General features: G+C 43.2%; 2 protein-coding genes and 1 long non-coding RNA gene across 7 annotated transcripts; 1 reads left to right on the top strand and 2 right to left on the bottom strand.

Moving 5' to 3' along the window:
• Positions 1-8629: 8629 nt before the first annotated feature.
• On the top strand, positions 8630-10976 carry LOC127335153 (uncharacterized). Of its 4 annotated transcripts, none has more exons than XM_051361741.2 (4): positions 8630-8877; positions 9625-9952; positions 10084-10156; positions 10236-10976. In XM_051361741.2, the coding sequence occupies exons 2-4, from the start codon at positions 9644-9646 to the stop codon at positions 10793-10795; spliced, it is 942 nt and encodes a 313-aa protein (XP_051217701.1). In that variant the 5' UTR covers positions 8630-8877; positions 9625-9643; the 3' UTR covers positions 10796-10976. The 4 variants fall into 4 exon arrangements, with proteins under 4 accessions (XP_051217701.1, XP_051217702.1, XP_051217703.1 ...); XM_051361742.2 differs by having other exon boundaries at positions 8630-8873; XM_051361743.2 differs by having other exon boundaries at positions 8630-8850.
• A 2929-nt stretch (positions 10977-13905) lies between these two features.
• On the bottom strand, positions 13906-15817 carry LOC127335154 (uncharacterized). Of its 2 annotated transcripts, none has more exons than XM_051361745.2 (3): positions 15536-15817; positions 15345-15414; positions 13906-15100 (listed from the first exon to the last, which is right to left on the bottom strand). In XM_051361745.2, the coding sequence occupies exons 1-3, from the start codon at positions 15590-15592 to the stop codon at positions 14196-14198; spliced, it is 1032 nt and encodes a 343-aa protein (XP_051217705.1). In that variant the 5' UTR covers positions 15593-15817; the 3' UTR covers positions 13906-14195. The 2 variants fall into 2 exon arrangements, with proteins under 2 accessions (XP_051217705.1, XP_051217704.1); XM_051361744.2 differs by having other exon boundaries at positions 15345-15417; positions 15536-15816.
• A 3502-nt stretch (positions 15818-19319) lies between these two features.
• On the bottom strand, positions 19320-22649 carry LOC127335155 (uncharacterized). The gene is made up of 2 exons (XR_007872620.2): positions 21720-22649; positions 19320-21100 (listed from the first exon to the last, which is right to left on the bottom strand). It is a non-coding gene; the product is annotated as an uncharacterized lncRNA (long non-coding RNA).
• Between the last annotated feature and the right edge of the window lie 863 nt (positions 22650-23512).

The following is a 23512-nucleotide window of genomic DNA, read 5'->3' on the forward strand; positions in this document are numbered from 1 at the left end:
ACGATAACAAAGATAATTTCTGGAGTGACATGCCATCATAATCTTGATCATACTATTGTAAGCATATGTAATGAATGCAGCGATCAAAACAATGGTAAATGACATGAGTAAACAAATGAATCATAAAGCAAAGACTTTTCATGAATAGTACTTTCAAGACAAGCATCAATAAGTCTTGCATAAGAGTTAACTCATAAAGCAATAAATCAAAGTAAAGGTATTGAAGCAACACAAAGGAAGATTAAGTTTCATCGGTTGCTTTCAACTTATAACATGTATATCTCATGGATAGTTGTCAATGCAAAGTAATATAACAAGTGCAATATACAAGTATGTAGGAATCAATGCACAGTTCACACAAGTGTTTGCTTCTTGAGGTGGAGAGAAATAGGTGAACTGACTCAACATAAAAGTAGAAGAAAGGACCCTTCGCAGAGGGAAGCATTGATTGCTATATTTGTGCTAGAGCTTTGATTTTGAAAACAAGTAACAATTTTGTCAACGGTAGTAATAAAGCATACGTGTTATGTAAATTATATCCTACAAGTTGCAAGCCTCATGCATAGTATACTAATAGTGCCCGCACCTTGTCCTAATTAGCTCGGATTACCTGGATTATCATCGCAATACATATGTTTTAACCAAGTGTCACAAAGGGGTACCTCTATGCCGCCTGTACAAAGGTCTAAGGAGAAAGCTCGCATTGGATTTCTCGCTATTGATTATTCTCAACTTAGACATCCATACCGGGACAACATAGACAACCGATAATGGACTCCTCTTTTATGCATAAGCATTCAACAATTATTAATTTTCTCATATGAGATTGAGGATATTTGTCCAAAACTGAAACTTCCACCATGCATCATGGCTTTAGTTAGCGGCCCAATGTTCTTCTCTAACATTATGCATGCTCTAACCATTCTAGCGGTAAATCTCCCTTACTTCAGACAAGACGGACATGCATATCAACTCACATGATATTCAACAAAGAGTAGTTGATGGCGTCCCCAGGAACATGGTTATCGCTCAATAAGCAACTTAATAAGAGATAAAGTGCATAAGTACATATTCAATACCACAATAGTTTTTAGGCTATTTGTCCCATGAGCTATATATTGCAAAGGTAAAGGATAGAAATTTTAAAGGTAGCACTCAAGCAATTTACTTTGGAATGGCGGAGAAATACAATGTAGTAGGTAGGTATGGTGGACACAAATGGCATAGTGGTTGGCTCAAGGATTTTGGATGCATGAGAAGTATTCCCTCTCGATACAAGGTTTAGGCTAGCAAGGTTATTTGAAACAAACACAAGGATGAACCGGTGCAGCAAAACTCACATAAAAGACATATTGTAAACATTATAAGACTCTACACCGTCTTCCTTGTTGTTCAACCCAATACTAGAAATTATCTAGACCTTAGAGAGACCAATTATGCAAACCAAATTTTAGCAAGCTCTATGTATTTCTTCATTAATAGGTGCAAAGTATATGATGCAAGAGCTTAAAAATGAGCACAACAATTGCCAAGTATCACATTATCCAAGACATTTTAGCAATTACTACATGTATCATTTTCCGTTTCCAACCATATAACAATTTAACGAAGAAGATTCAACCTTCGCCATGAACATTATGAGTAAAGCCTAAGGACATATTTGTCCATATGCAACAGCGGAGCGTGTCTCTCTCCCACACAATGAATGCTAGGATCCATTTTATTCAAACAAAACAAAAAAAACAAAAACAAACCGACGCTCCAAGCAAAGTACATAAGATGTGATGGAATAAAAATATAGTTTCACTAGAGGAACCTGATAATGTTGTCGATGAAGAAGGGGATGCTTTGGGAATCCCCAAGCTTAGACGCTTGAGTCTTCTTGAAATTTGCAGGGGTGAACCACCGGGGCATCCCCAAGCTTAGAGCTTTCACTCTCCTTGATCATATTGTATCATCTCCCTCTCTTGATCCTTGAAAACTTCCTCCACACCAAACTCAAAACAACTCATTAGAGGGTTAGTGCACAATCAAAATTTACATGTTCAGAGGTGACATAATCATTCTTAACACTTCTGGACATTGCACAAAGCTACTGAAAGTTAATGGAATCGAAAAATCCATCAAGCATAGCAAAACAGGCAATGCGAAATAAAAGGCAGAATCTGTCAAAACAGAACAGTTCGTAAAGACGAATTTTATTGAGGCACCAGACTTGCTCAAATGAAAATACTCAAACTGAATGAAAGTTGCGTACGTATCTGAGGATCACTCACGTAAATTGGCATAATTTTCTGAGTTACCTACAGAGAATTAGGCCCATATTCGTGACAGCAAATAAATCTGTTTCTGCGCAGTAATCCAAATCTAGTATGAACCTTACTATCAAAGACTTTACTTGGCACAACAATGCAACAAAACTAAGATAAGGAGAGTTTGCTACAGTAGTAACAACTTCCAAGACTCAAATATAAAATAAAAGTGCAGTAGTAAAATCATGGGTTGTCTCCCATAAGCGCTTTTCTTTAACGCCTTTCAGCTAGGCGCAGAAAGTGTGTATCAAGTATTATCAAGAGGTGATGCATCTACAGCGGGGTTTGGAGTTTTCTCAACCATGCATTGTATTTTGGATATATAAGTTTCAGAGGCTCCCTTTTCATTAGTCTTGTGCTTGCTACTCTCATCAAACAAATTTTGAGGGACAAGCCAAGCATAATTATCATCTAGAGCTTCATGCATAGCTAGAAGCTTGCACGGTATTGGTGCTTTAATCTCCCCACCATCATTAACATTATTAGTGTACTTAATTCTATCCATATCCATATTTTCAAGTGTTCTTTTAAAATCGGTGATCATACCAAGCCTCTCATGCTTACTAAAAACTTTTCTAGCTTCTTTGGCTATATCCTCAAATTCTCGCACTAGGACTTTTAGAACAAAATCTCTCTTCTCTCCCCTCTCCATATCAGAAAGTGTAAGAAACATGTGTTGTATCATGGGGTTGAGACTAATAAATCTAGCTTCCATCATGCGTACCAAACAAACAGAGGCATCTTCATAAGTAGGGACAGCTTTTGCAAGGGGTATATCTTTAAGATCTTCATGCATACTAACATGGGTGAAAAATTCTTCTATATTATCTCTTCCAATTATAGACCCTTGTCCTACCGGTATATCTTTTACAGTAAAATTAAAAGGAAACATGATGAAATAAGTAAAGCAAATGCAAGTAACTAATTTTTTTGTGTTTTTGATATAGCAAACAAGATAGCAAATAAAGTAAAGCTAGCAACTAATTTTTTTGTATTTTGATTTAGTGCAACAAACAAAGTAGTAAATAAAATAAAGCAAGACAAAAACAAAGTAAAGAGGTTGGAAGTGGAGACTCCCCTTGCAGCGTGTCTTGATCTCCCCGGCAACGGCGCCAGAAAATCTGCTTGATACGCGTACAGCACGCGTCCGTTGGGAACCCCAAGAGGAAGGTGTGATGCGTACAGCGGCAAGTTTTCCCTCAGTAAGAAACCAAGGTTTATCGAACCAGAAGGAGCCAAGAAGTACGTTGAAGGTTGATGTCGGCGAGATGTAGTGCGGCGCAACACCAGGGATTCCGGCGCCAACGTGGAACCTGCACAACACAACCAAAGTACTTTGCCCCAACGAAATAGTGAGGCTGTCAATCTCACCGGCTTGCTGTAACAAAGGATTAGATGTATAGTGTTGATGATGATTGTTTGCAGAAAACAGTAGAACAAGTATTGCAATAGATTGTATTCGATGTAAAAGAATGGACCGGGGTCCACAGTTCACTAGAGGTGTCTCTCCCATAAGGTAAATAGCATGTTGGGTGAACAAATTACAGTTGGGCAATTGACAAATAGAGAGGGCATGACCATGCACATACATGATATGATGAGTATAGTGAGATTTAATTGCGCATTACGACAAAGTACATAGACCGCTATCCAGCATGCATCTATGCCTAAAAAGTCCACCTTCAGGTTATCATCAGAACCCCTTCCAGTATTAAGTTGCAAACAACAGACAATTGCATTAAGTATGGTGCGTAATGTAATCAATAACTACATCCTCGGACATAGCATCGATGTTTTATCCCTAGTGGCAACAGCACATCCACAACCTTAGAACTTTCTCACATCGTCCTGCATTTAATGGAGGCATGAACCCACTATCGAGCATAAATACTCCCTCTTGGAGTTAAGAGTAAAAACTTGGCCAGAGCCTCTACTAATAACGGAGAGCATGGAAGATCATAAACAACACATAGATATAAATTGATAATCAACATAACATAGTATTCTCTATCCATCGGATCCCAACAAACACAACATATAGCATTACAGATAGATGATCTTGATCATGTTAGGCAGCTCACAAGACCCGACAATGAAGCACAATTAGGAGAAGACGACCATCTAGCTACTGCTATGGACCCATAGTCCAGGGGTGAACTACTCACTCATCACTCCGGAGGCGACCATGGTGGTGAAGAGTCCTCCGGGAGATGATTCCCCTCTCCGGCAGGGTGCCGGAGGCGATCTCCTGAATCCCCCGAGATGGGATTGGCGGCGGCGGCATCTCTGGAAGGTTTTCCGTATCATGGCTCTCGGTACTGGGGGTTTCGCGACGAAGGCTATAAGTAGGCGGAGGAGATAGGTCAGGGGGCCACACGAGGGCCCCACACGCTAGGTCGGCGCGGCCAGGGCTTGGGCCGTGCCACCCTAGAGTCTGGCCACCTCGTGGCCCCACTTCGTGACTCCTTCGGTCTTCTGGAAGCTTCGTGTGAAAATAGGCCCCTGGGCGTTGATTTCGTCCAATTCCGAGAATATTTCCTTACTAGGATTTCTGAAACCAAAAACAGCCGAAAACAGCAATTGGCTCTTCGGCATCTCATTAATAGGTTAGTGCCGGAAAATGCATAAATATGACATAAAGTATGCATAAAACATGTAGATATCATCAATAATGTGGCATGGAACATAAGAAATTATCGATACGTCGGAGCCGTATCAAAGCTCGGGGAGGTCCCTAACGGCGGCGATAGCCGGAGACTGTACGGGCTAGGGTTTCGGTTTGGGCGGAAATTGAGCAGAGAGAGGGGCATAGGAGGGCTCCTGCGCGTTTTATAGGGTCTCTGTGCGCTGGCAGTCAAAATCGGCGGCGATCGCGGGACGTGGAGCTCGCCGTCGTGCTGGCGCCCTCGCGTGCGTCGACGGTGGCGAAGACGAAGACGAGGACTTCGTCTCCAGTCTTATCCTCACGAAGAGGTACACGGGCTGGGTTGGGCTGTGTTTTGAACTGGGCCAGGCTGCTTAATGGGCTGTGTTGCTGGGCTGCTGCGGCAGGTAAGGTCCAGGTGAGATTTTCTCCTCTCTTTTCTTTTTCCATTTTTTTATTTTCTGCTTTGTATTTTCTATTTAATTCTGGTTTCCATTTCCCTTTTGTTTTGCAGGATTTTAAATGTGTGAATCCCTTTGGAGTTTACAAAGATACTATTGTAAATATAAGAGCTTTAAAATATTTCATATGTGTAGTGACACCCTTGTTTATTAAATGTTAATAGAGATTGAAAATGGGCATTTATATAGTCCTAATTGCCAACATCAATTTAGGCGATCCAAACTATTTTTCAAGAGGTTCTTCTAAGTACCTATTAATAGCTAAGTTTTTTGTTACTTTGCAAGAAGCAAATTTAAATTAATATTTATTTATAGATTTCTATTGAGAAAATGATTTTAATGGCATGATACCATGTGCTAAATTATCTCTAAGGACTTGACCTCATATTTGGAAATTTGGTTACTTGCATATGATTTTATGTGAACACTTATTTATTAAGGTCTTGTGGGGTTTATCTTAATTCTATTTCAAGTTTAATACTGGTACCATTATTTTAATAACATCTTGAAATACTTAGAGTAGAAACTACTCTCATTATGGTTTGGTTCTAATTATAAAGATAAGTGGTTGATAATCACACATGGTTTTAATATAGGGTTTATCATTGGGTGTCTCTTGTGTTTAACAATTGAAGCATAGGATTTGATTTAATGAACAGGTAGGGTTCTAATCATATTCTCCTAATGGCACATGGTTTAAATCTCAAATATGGCCTATGTTTTAATATTCCCTATGTATGATAATATAATTACTGGCTTAATATTTCATGTGCTCCTCTAGTTACTAAGGATCTGAGAATGGGTTCTATCTTATTCCATTGGACTTCTATTAGAATCCTTAATTCATCATTGAAGTAACTAAAATGTCTATGGTTCTTTTTATAGTTAACTTTGGTTATATGAATGAATTGTTTCTTACCATATAGGGTATGGAGTTTGACTCTAAGGTTTGCTTAGGTTCTTTAATTGATGAATGAATGAAATATAGATGTTGTAAGATTCTACTTATGATCACCAAGTGATTCACAAGTTAAGGTTGGGATATAAGCCTAGGGTTGCTTACTAATGATCTCCTTATAATTTCATGTGGTGAATGATATCTATTTATCCTATTAGGATTTAAATTATCCTCACATACCTCAAGAGCATGATCATGGATTAGGCATGATCAACTTGTTCTTAATATCTCTACCTCAGGTTCTTAGGGTTTATGATCATCACTCAATTTATAATGATCAAGGTTTGGCTTCCTAAGGTATCTCTCATTAAATAGGTTTCTCACTTCCATGATCAAGCATTGTCTTGATCAACTAGGGTATAGTACTTCTAATTTACCTTCTTGAATGGGACTACTATGGTTGCCTCTAAAGTTTATATCCCAGGAAAATGCCTGAGATATTATGTTAGGGTTTTACTTAAGCAATGTTGATATACTCATCTGGGTATATGGATAGTTCTCTCCCTCAAATTCAAGTGTTGCCTCAACTAACTTGAGTGTAGCACCATAGCTTGAGCTCTCTTTCATAGGAATAGTTGTTCTAGGGTTTATGGTGTATTCACAATATCTCAATAGGTATCTAGTCTAAAACTCCACTTGGCTATCTTGGTTGAATTAACCTCCTCCTTACTTTATCAATTCATGGATATGGTTTGATTCCATGTGATTAGGTTATCTCACCACTCCAAGGAAAATGGTTTACAACCTAATACTTTAGTTCAAAGGTTGTCCTTTATTCTTAAATAGGTAAAGCTTGGATTGATATGAATGCCCTCTCTCATTTGGGAAGGACTTCAATTCTAACCTAAGGTTATTCTCCAAAGATAATGATGTAGTCACCAATATCTATGGTTAACATAAATGGGTTCTCTCTCTAGGGAAGGTCTTGAATAATATCCTAGGGTTCTCTCTTAAGGATGATGATTTGAATACATGGATGCATATCCAAGGTTTAGTCCAAAGTTTGTCATTTCTTCTCTAGTAAATAATATAGAAATCTCACCTCTCTAGATTTGATGTATAATAATATGGAATAGAGAAGAATATATATTTCTAGAGTTGATCTCCTTGTCATGTTTCCAAGTTTGAAATAGAATGAATACCATGAGGTTCATGGTAGGATCAAGGATTAGTTTAAGACATGGAAAGGATAAGTCAAGAATGGTTTCTCCATTTTATTGTTACTTGAATTGCAATTGAATTGGTGTTCATATGTTATGATAAGGATTACCATATTATAATCTTTTATAAGATCAAGCAATTGATCATTGAGTAAAGTGCTGTTGTGTTGATTATTAGTTCCATTTGATCTAACCCCTTAGATCAACTTATCTCTACCCAAAACAAGGTTTTAGCAAAGTCACATTGAGGTTTATAGCACTGGACTTGATGAGCTACTTCAATTCCACCAAGGTCAAGTGAAACTTCGCCATCGTGGACTGTTTTACTTTAAAGCGCGAAAATTCCCCAGATTTTCTATGCATGAATGCAATGCACACATCTGTTTCCTCTATTTTTGTAACCCCAATACCTGGGATATTACACAATCGGTCCACTCGTTAGCGATGAAGAAACCTCTAGCCAGGTGGAGTTAACAGGCCGCGATAGCCACTAGCCCTGAAAGATTCGATCTAGCCCGATGCTCCTTCAGCCTCTTCAGCGTCAGATCCAAGGCCAACGCTACCTCGCCCTTCAGATGGCTAGATCCCCCGCCGTTTTTCGCAAACATGCAATAGTCAAAAACGCCGCACTCCAAGAGCAACACATCCCTACCACCATGCAACAACGCGATGTCGTATTGAAGCCACTCCAACAGTTTGGACTGCACAAAGTCTCTCATTTGTCGTCGGCAACACCTCCAGCGAGCAAGGGCATGAACTAGGACCATTATTTCTAAAAACACCATCAGCATTTGCCCCACCATAACACCGAAAAGGAACACCACGAAAACCTAGAACCGAACCAGACCTCCCCTCAACGTCATAATAATCATGACCGGGGACGAATGCCAATGCTCTAGAAGATGCTCTTATTTAACCCCCTCTACTATCTAGTACTCTCTTTGTCTCATAAAGATTATCTAAATTTTGATAAATCTGAGACAATGCTGGTGGGAGGAAGGAAGTAACCGTATTATGTGAATCCAACCCGTTACCCTCCCTGTTTCCCAGTCCACCACCCAAACAAATGGATCAGACATATCCAACTGACCATTTTCAATTCCCACCCTCGCAAAACCCCAAAGTCAGCTTGCCACCTATACAGAAAGGGGAAAAAATTCCTCTTCGCCAGCTACGACGCCGCCGAGCCCCACCGGCCTCCGCCCGCCTCGCCGGACTCGCCGTAGACCGCCACCAAATCACGCCTGCCAAGCGGACGAACTCTTCTTCCTAGCAGCCGTCCTCCTTCCATCTACTGGATCAGCGTGGCGTCAAGGTACAGCCGCCGCGCCTCCTCTGGTTTGTAAGGAAACCCTAGCCTGCTTGAAATTCTTCCATGGTTACTTGTTTATGCGAAAAAATAGAATCCAATCAGATCTCTCTTCTGCGAGATCGGTAGCACTTGAGACCGTCCACATTAATAGGGTTACCCAAGGTGCGGGTGCATCCTCATCTAGTCATGTAGTATTCATTTATCTTCAGAAATTTTGTTTGGGTTATAGTATTTTGCCGCTGTTTTGGTTGCTCGATGTTGGTGTATCAATAGCTACTTCAGCGACAAATGTGTCAATTTATCACATGCATTGTTGCCTATACTACTCCGCTCTATTGGTTGCTGAGATCTCGTACTACTGTCTCACAGAAGCAACAAGAGCACATATCTTGTTTGTTTTGACATTTTCAGCCGTTGTTTAGAATAACGTTTTGCTTTAAGAGCTAATGCTTGTTTGACTTGTTGGGTAGCCTCATTTCTAGGAAGAAAGTGCCTTTCTCGTATCAACTGATTCTTAATATCATTTTATAATGAGGTAAAACTGCTAGATTGAAATACCAATTCCACTATTACCATGTGTGCATTGCTTAGATTGTACTCCATATAAGACAACACTTAAGTGAGCTGATTCAGTTGTTCTTTTGTTAACCTATGTTCTGAACTCAAATATCAACTGCAGTGTGATTAACCTATGGTCTGAACTCAAATATCAACTGCAGTGTGACTGGTGACTACTTGATTTCTTTATCCTTGACTGTGGCTGTTGATGCATTGTAGCTTGTTTGAAGATTAATAAATGTCAAACAGAGCAAGGTGGGTGATGAAGTATGAAAAGGGGCTTGTCGATATACTGCATGAGAACAATAATTCGCACTACCGGACTCCACATGGATGGAAAACTGAGGGATGGAGGAAAATTGTCAGGGACTTCAATCATAGGCACCCAGATGCAGGATTTACTAAAGTTCAAATTCAGGAACATGAGACCCAATTGAAGAAAGACTATAAACTGATAAAATCCATCCTCCAGCGTGATGGTGTTTCCTGGGACCAGAGTGCTTCTATGATTAGGACCACAGATGAAATCTGGGATGAGATAATCGACGTGAGATTCTAACTCCTACTCTAGTGAAATTTCTTGTACACCTCTTAGTCTAGTGATTATTTATACACCTCATAGTCTAGTGATTATTTATATGACCGTGTGAAATTCAGTCGTTCACCTAAATTTGTTAGGTGTCACCCAAGGCCCGGAAGTACCAAAGTAAGAGCTTTCCGTTGCTTCAAACGCTGGAGATCTTGCTTGAAAGTAATTTTCTTCGCTTTCTAGTTGGTTTAGAAGCATTGCTGAAGAGGAACACAACTTAACCACTCTGCTACTATGATAGGGGATATTCCTGAAGGGGTTGGGAATATTGATGAGGAAGGCACCGACATCACCCCACTGCTAAGCATGTCAAGAAGGCCTGATGACGATGAGAACAATATCAGCACACTTCAAAGAACTCTGGAGCTAGGATCACAAGGTCTGGATGATCTTGATCTTTTGCAAAATCAGACTGAAGAGGTACTCGAAAGACCACAGCCTGGGGCAGATCCAAAGCCACAAAGAGTTGAGGAACCTGCTCAATCGAGCTCGTGCATAGAGCCACAAAAGGACAAGCGCAGGAAGCGCAAAGCGGCTGACATCCAACAGACCATGGAGGCTTACCTAGACTTCAGAATGAAACAGGCTCGCACAAAAGAACAAACCAAGAAGGATGGAGAACAATTCTCGATTTCAAGGTGTATCAAGGCTCTACATGCTATGACAGAGCTGTCTGATCAGATCAGGGTCCTAGCCGCTGATGTTTTCAAGGATGCAGTGAACCGGGAGATCTTCCTCTCGTATGAGCCAAGGCTTCGTGCACTATGGCTTAAGAGGGAGGTCAACAGGTTACTCTGTTAATCGGTTGTGGTATCACATCGCCATGCCCGTTTGTCTGCAGATGGATGACTTTCATACGTTAAGTTCCTTGTATACTGTAGCAACCTTGCGGTCTAGAAATGTTTAAGACATGTGAACTTTCGTACTGTGCAGTTCTTTGGGGACTAGCAACCTTGTGGTCTAAAAATGTTTTGAGATGCCATGTACTCCCTCGGGTCTCTTTTAATTGACTCGAATTTAGTATAAACTTTGTACTAAATTCGAGTTAATTAAAAGAGACCGGAGGAAGTACTCATTAGTCACTCAATGCCAAAAACTTGATTCTGTGATTAGTAGTGGCATAGAGCGTGTCGAACATCCTTGTTGATGCTGTCTGATGAGAAATTGCTTTCTGATGTCCAAAACACGAAGGAAGAATCAACGAGAAATGATCAACGTATTTATCCATGGTACCATCAAAGAAACATATTTGATATGGGTAAACATCATTTAGCCTTCATTGACATCACGAATTTAAAGCCTTGCCTATCGCAACACCCTGTTGCTTTTCCATGCAAAAGTTGAGTTCTTCAGTAATTACTAATTAGTGACAACAACACCCAGTTTCAACATTCGCTTACCGAATTGCTCTGCGCGAGTTTGCGTACGATTCACACACGATGTTGCAATCCGTCAGACACCTTGATGCAGCGATTTGCACACAATTCTGCAATCCGAAGGACAACTTGATACAGTGCTCTTGTCAGATGGCATTTATACATCACCTTATGAGCGACACCAAACGGTCGTGCAGGGTTCTTTAGCTTATGATGGTATACAAAACAAGCTCTCAGAGTTACGCCCACAAGGCTTAAATTTGGATGCAGTAGAATGAGATCGTGGCATTAGTGTCGTCGTAGCACAGCAAAAACACAGAACCAGGAAAACAATTTGCGGTGACAAATTTGCAAATGATTCAGGGGGTCACAGCACTCAGCTTGCTGCCAAAATGCTCATGCAACAGTACAACTGTAATATAAATTCCACAACGTGACCGTATTTCAGCATGCAACCGTAGAGTTCAAGAAGTGCAAATTCAAATTCAGCAGTGCAGATTCATAGAAGCTTTAGATGTCGCAAGCAGCATTCCATATTATCACGTGCTATTCAAGATCCAGCTATCAGACAAGATAAACCACATTCTCTTCCAACAAAGGCAGAAGGCCTACCTGGAGAAGGGTCACACATACGCTGCTATTCACATTGCATGAACTGCCAAGTCTACACAAGTGTTGCTGCTCAAAGTATAAGCTGGAGAAGGGACTACAAGTATGAAGTAAATGTACAATTGCCAAGATCCAGCTATCAGACAAGATAAACCACATTCTCTTCCAACAAAGGCAGAAGGCCTACCTGGAGAAGGGTCACACATACGCTGCTATTCACATTGCATGAACTACCAAGTCTACACAAGTGTTGCTGCTCAAAGTATAAGCTGGAGAAGGGACTACAAGTATGAAGTAAATGTACAATTACCAGAACTTACAATCATTTTCATTTTAACAGAAGTCTTCTCAGTGCGAAATGCACTCAATGCTATATAACAAGGAATGCACAGACAGCAGCAAAATGGTGTAAATATCAATCCCACAATGTGACAGTATTTCACCAGAGTTCAAGCAGTGCACATGCAAGTTTAATTCAACGAGAGCAAAAGCTGAGATATCACATAACATTCCATATTTTCATTTGCTCTTCAGTTGTCTAGTTCACAAGGTATGAAAACCCACATTCTTTACGCCAGCATCTAAGAAGCCACCTTATGTAAGTGTTCACCCTGGAAAGTACCACACGTACTTCTGCTAATTACACACATAGATGAACTTGGGCTTGAGCATGAATTTCAGTACAATCTACAAAAGCTTTGTGGCATACAGGGTGCTACAAGTACAAAGTAACTGTATCACTGCAGGACCAAAAATCATTCACGTTTTAACAGAAGAAGCCTTGTACTGAAAGCTGTGTTTAACTTCAACAAGGGCGCAGTGCAAAAGCCATAATACGCAAAACAGTACTACAAAACTAAGAAAGTTGGCTGTTAACAACAATAATTCCAATACTGAAATTCATAACTCAGGAGTCAGGTCGTATGTAATTTGAACTGTGATTGACAACCCAGGGTTACTGCAACCGTTATTTTTAAATGCCCCAAAGCGCAACAATACGAGTGCAAGACTAGCTTTCCTAGGCCTTTTTTGTTCCTGCATTGAACCTATTCCTACCGAAGTTCTGAAGTCATGGGTAAAATGAAGTTTATCTATAGCTTATAAGCTCTAAAGTTTTAGTCCAACAATGTTAACTTCTAAACAAAATGCTTCCAAAAATTAAAATACAGACGTTAGATGTCTCATGGCAATAAATTGCATTTGTCAACATTCAAGGATTTTTTGACTGTCATATGGTATGGCTTATCAGTAATCACGTGTCAACAAGTTGTAAGCATTAATTCAGTTCCTATGGTCATCTTGATGAACATTTGACAAAAAGTTGATAACCATATTATCAAGGAAATTTAAGCTAGGTCAAAATATGACAAGAATAGATTTACATGATCTGGATTGTACATATAACAAGCTAACATATAAAGATATGGAGAATCGCAATCATACCAGAAGAAGCTAGCTCGAAGAAAGCCAATATCATAGAGTGCATCATATGTAGTCCAAGGAGCTCCTTTACTAAAAGGTATTTAGGTTATACTTACAAGTCAATTGTCAGGCTTAGTTAGAACATATTAGGAATTTTAAGCAAACATAATGGAGGTAAAGGCAAAGACAGCACAAAATAGATACTTGTAAGACCCACCTAGGCAACTATTTATGGCCAAACCTGAAATGATAATACCATAATATATAGTACGAAAAAACAAATAGTGATGACAGAAGCAGGTAGAACCCCTGCTTTGAGAAACATTGCATTTGGACAGTGAAGCATCTTCACAATCAGCGCTATTGTAGAGTAGATAGATTGTAAAGGGTTAGCATTTGATGCAGGAGAATGCTCACTTGGCTTAGCAGAAGAATCACATAAGTGGAAAGAGCAAGGGCTAGACTCCTAATTTAGCAAACATGATTAAAGTGCTCACAGTGTAGTTGACAAGAAAATATCAGTCACCTTATATAGCTATTATATATGATTCACGAACTGTCAACAACAAAAGGTACTCTCCATTTAGTCTCCAGCAACATATGCATCGCACACAATGCAACAGCCAAAAAAAAAAAGATACCGAGTTTCTGGAGACTATTGGATTCAGCATCTATTCGAATATTCACATTTCTTTATACCAAAAGCAGACGATACGCAGCGAAACCAACATGTCTGACAGTAGTAACATGCAAAGCAGAACTACAGCATAGAGCTATTATAACCCTGGCACAGCCTAGCGTCTTGGACCCATGCTGCAAGAACGTGATATACGCACTGGTGCGGTTGCTCCTCCTCCTCCTCCTCCTCCAGCAGGCACTGCATTGTACTGCTTCCTGCATCCTGGGCAGCGTCCATCCGCCTCGAGGATCCTCTTGTGGCAGAAGAGGCACAGGTGAAACCCACAGGGGCAGGGGAGGAAGCTCGAGTCGGTTGGGTCCAGATCCTCGTAGCATATCGGGCACGACGCTGGCGAAGCGAGGGTACTCTGATGTGCTGCACCCATGCTACGCATCCCCCAGCAGCTGCCGATACCTGTCGGGAAGCTGGCCTGCTTGGAAATGCTGGGCAAGCTCTGCGGACGGAACATATCATCAGGTTTCCAAGCCCTCGCGTTGCTACGGATCGGTTCTGTTCTCTTTGCTGCATTCGCCGGCGGTGCCGAGTTCCTTTGAGCTGCTGGGGCCGTCATGGTACCTGCACTCTGGTGGCAGTGACTGTTATCATCGTCGACCGAAAGCGCGTCGGCGACGGCCTCCCAGTCGTCCAGCACCCCGTTGTCCTCGTCGGGGCCGCTGCCCGTGTCGTCGTCCTCGGCGTCGCTCACGCTCCTGGAGCTGGACCACAGGCTGCTGACGCTGCTGAGGCTGGGCCCGCCCCCGGTGCTGGAGCAGCGCTTCCTCTGCGCGCAGCCGCCGCCCCTGGAGTTGTCCGAGCCGGGGCTGGGCATCGGGGAGTCGAAGTCGCTGCTGCCGCCTATGTCTTGACCGGCGGCACCAGCATCCTCTCTGCGCCGGCGGGGGAGTGGAGGGTGCGGCGAGGCAAGGATCGGCAAACCAGCATTTGACCCTGCGCCTTTGCCTGATCCTGGAACTGTTGGCACAGCCGTAGCCATGGTGGCGGCCTCCTTCCCGTCTTTGACTAGAACCAATCCAAAACGCAAAAGGATCAGAAACCGAGCAGCAAACCTTTCTATTAAATTACCAATTTAACAACCTACATCGCCCTCAGAACACAACATGCGCTAGAAATCTCCAGGTGTTTTTAACCACAGGTCACTATGATCTACCGCGAAAGAGATTCCTACTACTTCCAACGAGAGGGCACCGAAAACACCAGGGACAGATAAAAAAATAATTTCGGGCCGGGGGACGCGAGATCATACCTTGCGACAGCCACTGCTCCCGGCGCGCGTCGAGCTTGCACTGCTTGAGCTTCGCCGAGGAGCGGTTCCCCTGCTGCACGAAAAAAATAAAAAATAAACCATCAGATCAGATCAGCGCGCCGAACCCGGGGAGACGGCACATCCCCCAATCCCGAAACGGAATCGCAGATCACGCCCTCCCCCAAACTCACCCTCTTCTTCCTCGCATCGCGCGATGCGGGCGGGTGGTGAGCGCCGTCGTGCCCCATCTCGGCGGAAGACGACCGTCTGCGTCCTCCTCCTCCTCCTCCTCCTCGGCGGCGGCGGCGTGGAAAAACCCTAGAAAGCTGCGCGGCGGAGCGGGGCGGCGGGACGATGGGTGGATGTGTGCGGGACGGGGACGGGGACGCGGACGCGGGGCCGGGATAGATAACACAAGGGGCGGAGTTATTTGGAAGAGAGCAAAACGAAACAAAAAAAAAACGGAAATCTTTTTTTCCGGGGGGGCTTTTGGCTTTTGGCGTTTGCGTTTCTTCTCGCTCGCTTTTATTAACCCCCTCGGCCGGGCGCCCGGTACGAGGCACAGGTGTCGATGGAGATGACGGTTTTGCCCCGCGCCCTGGAGACGGAGGTGGGAGGGCGGTTGGGGGTTGAGGTCGGTGGAGCGGGAGGCGCATCGATCTCGGCCGTCCGATCGAGGAGTGGGCCCGAACGGAAGCGGTTTTTGTTTTCCTTTTTTTAGAGAGAAAATTGTTTCTTTTGTTACAGCACCTGTTTTTTGTTTTCTTGCATGCTTTTTTTATTCTTTCTTTCTTTTCCTGTCTGGCGAAGAGCGGTTTGGATGGGAGTTGTGAACCTGTGACGGAGCACGGTCAGTTTATCTTGGGGCGGTAGTACTGTACAACGTTCGCTTTGATTGCGACCTTGGGAACCTTTGCGTCCATCGGTTTCTTGACGATGGCCCGCTTCTGGTACTAGCATGCTAGTAGGATATTTTGGGAAGCCATAATAATAATCGAAAGGTGTTGGGAAGCTACTGGAAGGTTCAAGGCCAAATTGGATGCTTGGTCCAAAAGACCGTTGCTTGTGCTGTAACAAAAACCTCAGGCGGTGACGGCGGCGGCGGGGCCTCTCCCTAGCGCGGTGGCAGCCTCTTCTTCCGGCGGCGGGGTGCGTGACGCGGCGGCGCTCCGGCGGCGAGGTGCTGCGGGAATCCGGCGTTCGGCGCATCTCGGGTCAGCGGAGGCGCTGCTCTCCCCCGCGATGGAGGCATCCCGTGCGGCGGCGGCCGGAATCTCAGGGCCCGCCGTGGCTGCAGGCCGGCGCGTGGACGCCTGTTGGCGTCGGCTGCTGGGCACCATGGAGGTGTCGGCGGCCGGCCGGGTGGCGGCGGCTGGAGTCTCACCCTCCAGTCCCTGTTCTTCGTGCGGTGAGACGGAGGTCAGCACCTCCCTCTCCGACGTCGGCAGCATTGCTTCTCGACGGCGGCGTGGCCAAAAGGCGGCTCCTTGCGGCGCTTCTCCGACGGGCTTGGGTTTGGCGGCAGGACCGGGGAGAAATCCCTGCGTAAGCTAGCGATGGCGACGCCCGCGGGCACCGTCACCTCGTTGGAGGCGTCGTCATGGTGCTGCTTGCTCTTCCCCGCGTCGAACATCGGGGGAAACCTAGATCCGATCTTCGGATCGGGCGGCGGCGGCACTGACATAGGCATCCCCAATGGGCATGTCGAAGATGGTACCCGGGGTTTACTGAAGGCCCACGACTCGAAGGATAAGAAGAATCGGAAGCCCAAATTACTATTAAGGAAAGCTAGAGTTCTATTAGGAAGTAATACTTGTAATCTTGCGGGATGAGTTGGAAACCCTCCCGGACTTTGTAACGTGTGTATTACGAATCCCTCGGCTCCGCCTCCTATATAAGGGGGAGTCGAGGGACAAAGAAAGCATTGATTCATTGTCTCACAAACCCTAGTTTTTATATCGTCGAGCACTTTTCGGCTGAAACCTTCGAGATCTACTTGCCCTCTACTTCCGACTAAAACCCTAGTCTACAACCCGTAGGCATTGACAAGTTAATCCCTTGTCAATTGGCGCCGACCGTGGGGATTAGAGGCGTCAAGGATCTGATCTCGATGGCACGTTCAAGATCGTCGACTTCGTCAACAGCAAGCAACGCGATGGATCGAGGTAAACAGATCGAAATTGGTCTAGTCGATTTTGTTCCTCACCCGCCCTCCCGTTTGGATGCATATGCGTATCTGGAGGAGCCCATGGAGATGACGTTCGGAAAGTTCCACTTCCGCGTCGAGAAAGAAGGAGCGTATCGTCTCGAAATTCCGATCTCGTCGGGATTATCGGCGGTCGATTCCGATTTTTCGAGCTCAACATCGTCAACCGAGTCAGGCGACGAGGAAACTTCATCGCCACGCTTCATCAGCACCAGGGCAAGCGAAAAGCTCGCCAAAATCTTCAGCGACATGTCCTTCGAGTCATCTGCGGACTCCGATATAAGCGATGACTCGAGCAGCATCGACAGCTTCAACTTCATCGACAGATCCACTACCGTTGGCAAGGTCTTCACCAATCTCTATGATGGTGTCACCGAACCCAGCAAGGCTCAGAATTCAAAATATCATCAGATTTATGCCATTGGAGAAACAAGTCACGATCAGGAGGAGACATCAGAGGCTTTCGACGAATTGAGAAATCCATATGTCGGTCCCTATGACCTAAGGCGAGGTTTAGGCAATAAATATGTCGGGCCTACACCACGTGTTAGGGTTCAACTTCCACAAGCAGCATGGGATAGAGCCGCAAGAGCTATGGATGGTTCAGAACCAATGGCTACAACCGCTACGACGGAAGAACTGCAAGCATACCAATACAGGCTCGCCCGAGCCGGAAGAGAATTGGAAAAACAGATACCGCTTCCGAATGTATGAGGGAGGCAGCTTCCGCATCAAGCAGGCGAAGGGCGGAGTTAAGTCGGCATTCAGGAACCTCCGGAGATAGCCACAGAGAAGCTCGGAACAGAGCAAGATCTAGGCTGCAAAACATACCTGAGGCTGATAGGGAGAACCTGGTTCAAAACCTCGATATGTCCTTTATGTCGATAGACACAAGGGGGAACATTATCGCTAAGACACCAGAAGCTGGATACATGGCGACGCAAGCATTCATCCTCGCATCCAAGCCACCTCCCGGAGATCCAAGAGAAGCATTGTACAACATGGCTATGGCAGGAGTTGGGCCATAGGAACGGCGTTTGTAACTCCCGAAGGATCAGCAAGGCAAAATAGTCCACGACCTGCTGCAGCAGCACCAGGCCCCGAGAGAGCAAGTGGAGCAAGAGACACAGCAGCGCAAGCACGGGTGGACAGAGCACGACAAAATAGAAGGGAACATCGGCACTCCCCAGAGATAGATGACGAGGATATGTGTGGGCTGTCGTGCTTTACAAGGAGGGTACGAAAAACTCGAGTTCCTTCGGGGTTTAAATTACCCGATAACTTCAAAAAATTCGACGGCCTGCAAGATCCAGAGGATTAGCTAGTTGATTATCTCGAGACAGTGAAGCTGATAGGAGGAACCAGAGCAACAGCCATGCAGAGCATCCAAGTACATCTGAGTGGAGCTGCGCGATCTTGGATAAAGAAGCTTCCTCCGGGTTCCATCGACAGCTGGGACAGTTGTAATATCCCAGGTATTGGGGTTACAAAAATAGAGGAAACAGATGTGTGCATTGCATTCATGCATAGAAAATCCAGGGAATTTTCGCGCTTTTGTTTAAAACTGTCAAACGGATCGAGGTTTCTCTTGCATCGGTGGAATTGAGTTAGTCATCGATGTGAGTGCGATAAATTTTGACATGACCTTTGCAAAGTCATGTTTTTTGGGGGGAACAATCAGAATTCAAATTATATTATGGAAGACAAAACTCAAATAAGAATTTGAATTGGAATTTGAATTTTAAACAATTATATGAATTACAAAGTAATAACAAATAGGAATGATAATCAAATATTACTAATAACAATTCACATAAGTATTATTACAACATTTATTGAAATATTATAAGTTACATAAGAACTAAAAGAATTTCTAAATCTTCTCAACATTTCTTATTCTTCTTTTCCTGCAATAAGAGAAACAAAACAAAGAAAAAGGAAAATATTGGGTTATGGTTAAAATGTTGCCATCATATGAAATGAGGCATTTCAATATTGGAACTCAATTAATGGAAATTAGGAACCAATCCTAATCCCCAAAAGTGACTAGAGGGAATTATTCATCTTCGGCAACATTTGTGATTTAGGAACAAGGTAGATAGTACCATTGGAGGCAGCAATGATAAATTAGGCATCAAATAGGCAACCAGAGATATTGTGCAACAAGTTATGATCAATTGGAATGGCAACAGATGGCAGCACTTTTATTTTCCCTCTAATCTAATCAAGTTCCTATTTAGAAGCCACAAATTCATTTAAATGGATCATTATTGACATAGAAAAGTCAATATGACCCGAACCAAATATTAATAAGCCACTGATAATTAAGCAAAGCTTAATTAATCTTGAATCACACTTGATCTGTGAGTATAGGCACACATAATTATGTCACTTGAGTTATTCCAGCCACTAATGTAATTAAGAAGCACCCATTGTCAAGTAGTACTAGCAGCCCAGCTTGAGTAGTTTCCACTTGTCAGTGCACAAAAGAAAGACCAAAGGTGGATAAATATCAACCCACCGTAGCCTGCTAGAGGAGAAAGAGAAATGTCACTTGACAGCTACAAATATCAGCCTGGCTTGTACAAGGGGAATGGATCTAGTGCATTAAAACTTGCCCATGTACCCAGCAGCTACACGCATGCCATGCATCTGTGTGTTGTCAACCTCACATGCAAAGTACCAGCCTATATAAACAACACATGTACCAGCAACAGTTTCTAGCACACACAACATTCCCAGCCGAACCTCATGTTTCCCAAATCCGCCAACAACTCTCTGAGCACATAAAGAACACCAAGAACTACACCAGCTGAACCACTAGAACAACTCCAGATCGACCACTAGAATCAGCAGTTGTAACTAGGAAGAAGTAGAAGCAGAGAGTGGAGAAGGCATGCCACAAGGGGAGGTTCATTTCAGCATCAAGAAGATCAAGCTACCAAGGCAGGTAGCAACTCATAGGCTAGATCTTACAGTATTTGTTCTTAGATTTGCATACACATCATCGAGGAAGTAATAGAAGTATACAAGTAACCCCATCCAACTACCCTGCAACTAGATCTGGTCTAGGAGAGTTAGGAGGGATTATTTCTATCAGAACGGTATAGAAGTGCTATACCAATATCATCACCGAGAAATTAAAAGCCACATAAAAGCATCTGTTCTTATCACAAGTTTGTGCCTCAGCCTAAGCATCATTGGCAAGGCTACAAGATCAAGTCAAATCTGTTCTTATCAGTTTATAACTATCAAATAAGGGACAACAAGATCCATCAATAAAACCCAACCTTGCAAAATAAATCATTTCTAGTTGCTAATCCACAACTAGATCATATTCAAGAAACAAGCAAAGCATCACTTTGTGCATTCCAACACAACCACTATCCAGGGTCATATATACACATTATTTAGTCATTACCATAAGAAGCCTTAATATATCAACATGTTACAAGAGTTTACTTAGGGTCCAAGAATTATTCCCAGGCCAACCAAGTAACCCAAGTAGCAGCAGCAGTTAGCCCGTCATGTACTTGCTACACAATCAACTCTGCACAACACATAATAAATTTAAGATAATCCATGGACCATCTCAATCCAGCAACAAAAGCATACCCATAAGCTCACCAACAAGTCATCAAGTAGATCATTATATAAGCAAAACCATTTCTATTTTGCAGTACAAACTCAACCAGGAGTTCAATAGAGCATCAAGATATCTTTACCAGATCCTCTAGAATAGACATATATAATCACAGTAATTATCAGCCAACACAAACTTGTCAAGGACCATGTAGGTACATGATAAGATCATCATCGGATAATATAAATCATTTCCAAGACAACAACCAGCTCATATACATGTGGAAACAATCCACCACATCCCTTAAATGAAAATACAACTAGGAATTATCAGCATAGCAAATGGGTCTCCACCGTAGGCAAACAACAAGATAACTTTCAACCCTGAATGAAAAGTTCAGTTAACTCTTCAATGGAATTCAGTAACACTATAAATGCAGAACATTATATTCAGTTCATGGAACCAGTATTGCTACACATAAATGGTAATCCATGACAACAGCTATACGCACCACACATACACACATGCCATTGGTTCATAGCCATAGAGTGACAGAGAAAGAGAGGTTTAGCTCACAGTGCCGTACATGAAGTAGCGAGGTAGGCGACGCCAGGGTTGCGTCCACGGCACCATCAAGCCGGGGTTGCGTCCATGGCACCGTCCCGCCGGCGTCGAGGTCGCAGCTGAAATAGGCATCAAAGCGAAGATCGGCAGAACCCCATCACCACCATAGCAGCAATTACCACCACAAAACCATACAACACCGAGATGACAAGATTGAGCTGGGGCTCGTGGTAGACACTAAGGCCATCGAGAGGGTCATCCAGAGCTCGCCGAGAAAGTGCAGAACCAGACACGCGGGCGCGCGGCATCGCGCTAGCAACCAAGTCAAATCCATAGCTACGGCTAGCCAGGAGCGTGGGAGCGGCTGGCGGCGTCACGAAAATGAGGAGAGAGCGGAGGTCGACCGTGTCGGGCGTATGCGCGGCGGCGCCGGTGTCCGCCGGCGACAATGACAGGGGCTAGGGTTAGCCAGAATACGCGCGCACCGGACCAGGTAGCGGTTGCAGGGGGTCCGTGAGAGGGATGGAGGAGGAGCCTCGACGGTGTGTGGCGGCGCCGGAGATGCCCGGCGACATCCAAATCGACCGGCAGTAGCTAGGGTTCCCGGAGGCGAGTACAGGCGATAGAGGCATCAAGGAGAGGGGGTTGTTGGTGAAGGCGACGAGGAGAGGATGCCGGGGCAGAGCTGTGGCGTCTAGCAGCGACGCCGGAGGCGGCCGGCATTGGCCGGAGCGCGCCCAGCGGCGGTGGCGACTGCGTTGCGTGAGAAAGGAAAAGGGAAAAACCAGAGGAAGAGGAGCGCGAGTGTGCGTGCGTGTGTATGCTGGCGATGGTCCAGCCCAGCGTGTGTGCGACCATGTGAACCAAACCATCAGGCTAGTTGGTGCGTGGGTTCTATGGACCAATTAGCTCTAGTCAAATTAGCTAGTCTACTAATGTGTGAGTAGCACTAAGGCAGGCATCTGTTTATGTTTAGAAATACTACCAAAACATATACACTTGTGTGTTTAATATTTACCCATTAAATAAAATTATTCAGCGAGATAACTTGTACAATTATTGTATCATAATTTGGAATATAAAATTACTTTACATTTTCTAGAAAAAGGATAAATGACACTTTAAAAAAAAATCTTAAATAAATTTCTAAATATGTGAACTATTATTTCAACCTTATTAATGTAATAATCGTTACCATTAGTTAAACAGGATTTATTAATTAATAAAAAAATAATATAAAAACAATAAGAATCTGTAATAAATATCAACTAATTCTACATTATACTTTGGTCCTAACTTATATCTTTAATGAATATTTTAACTAACTTAGAGTAGTTAATTAAAATCTAAAACAATTTAATACATTAGGAAATTCCTAAAACCCTAATAAACATTTCCTTACATCTAATTATGATATGAATGGATATAACTCTATGTCTTAAAAAAATATTAGTTTGCACTCACATCTAGTAACCAAATAAATGCAACCACACTTAAACCACATAAGTTGCATGTCCTTAATTCCAAATAAGTTGTTTAACTTATTATGCATAACTATGTTTGATAATTGCATATCAAATCATCTTGTTTATAAGATCTAGCTATTAGCTTTTTATAGATCAATTGAGAATAATAGTAAACCTAGAAGAAGATGGCTCTTATTGGAAATACTTATTATTCCTTAGAAACATGTTCTTCAAAAGTTATTCTTTTGAAGGATATAACAAGTAACCATTAACCATGCCATATAGTACCAAGACCAACCATTGTTCATTACATGTTAGGATTATACCATATCCTATTGTTGTGTGCCAT

Source organism: Lolium perenne, chromosome 2 (genome assembly GCF_019359855.2).
Source record: "Lolium perenne isolate Kyuss_39 chromosome 2, Kyuss_2.0, whole genome shotgun sequence".
NCBI lineage: Eukaryota > Viridiplantae > Streptophyta > Magnoliopsida > Poales > Poaceae > Lolium > Lolium perenne.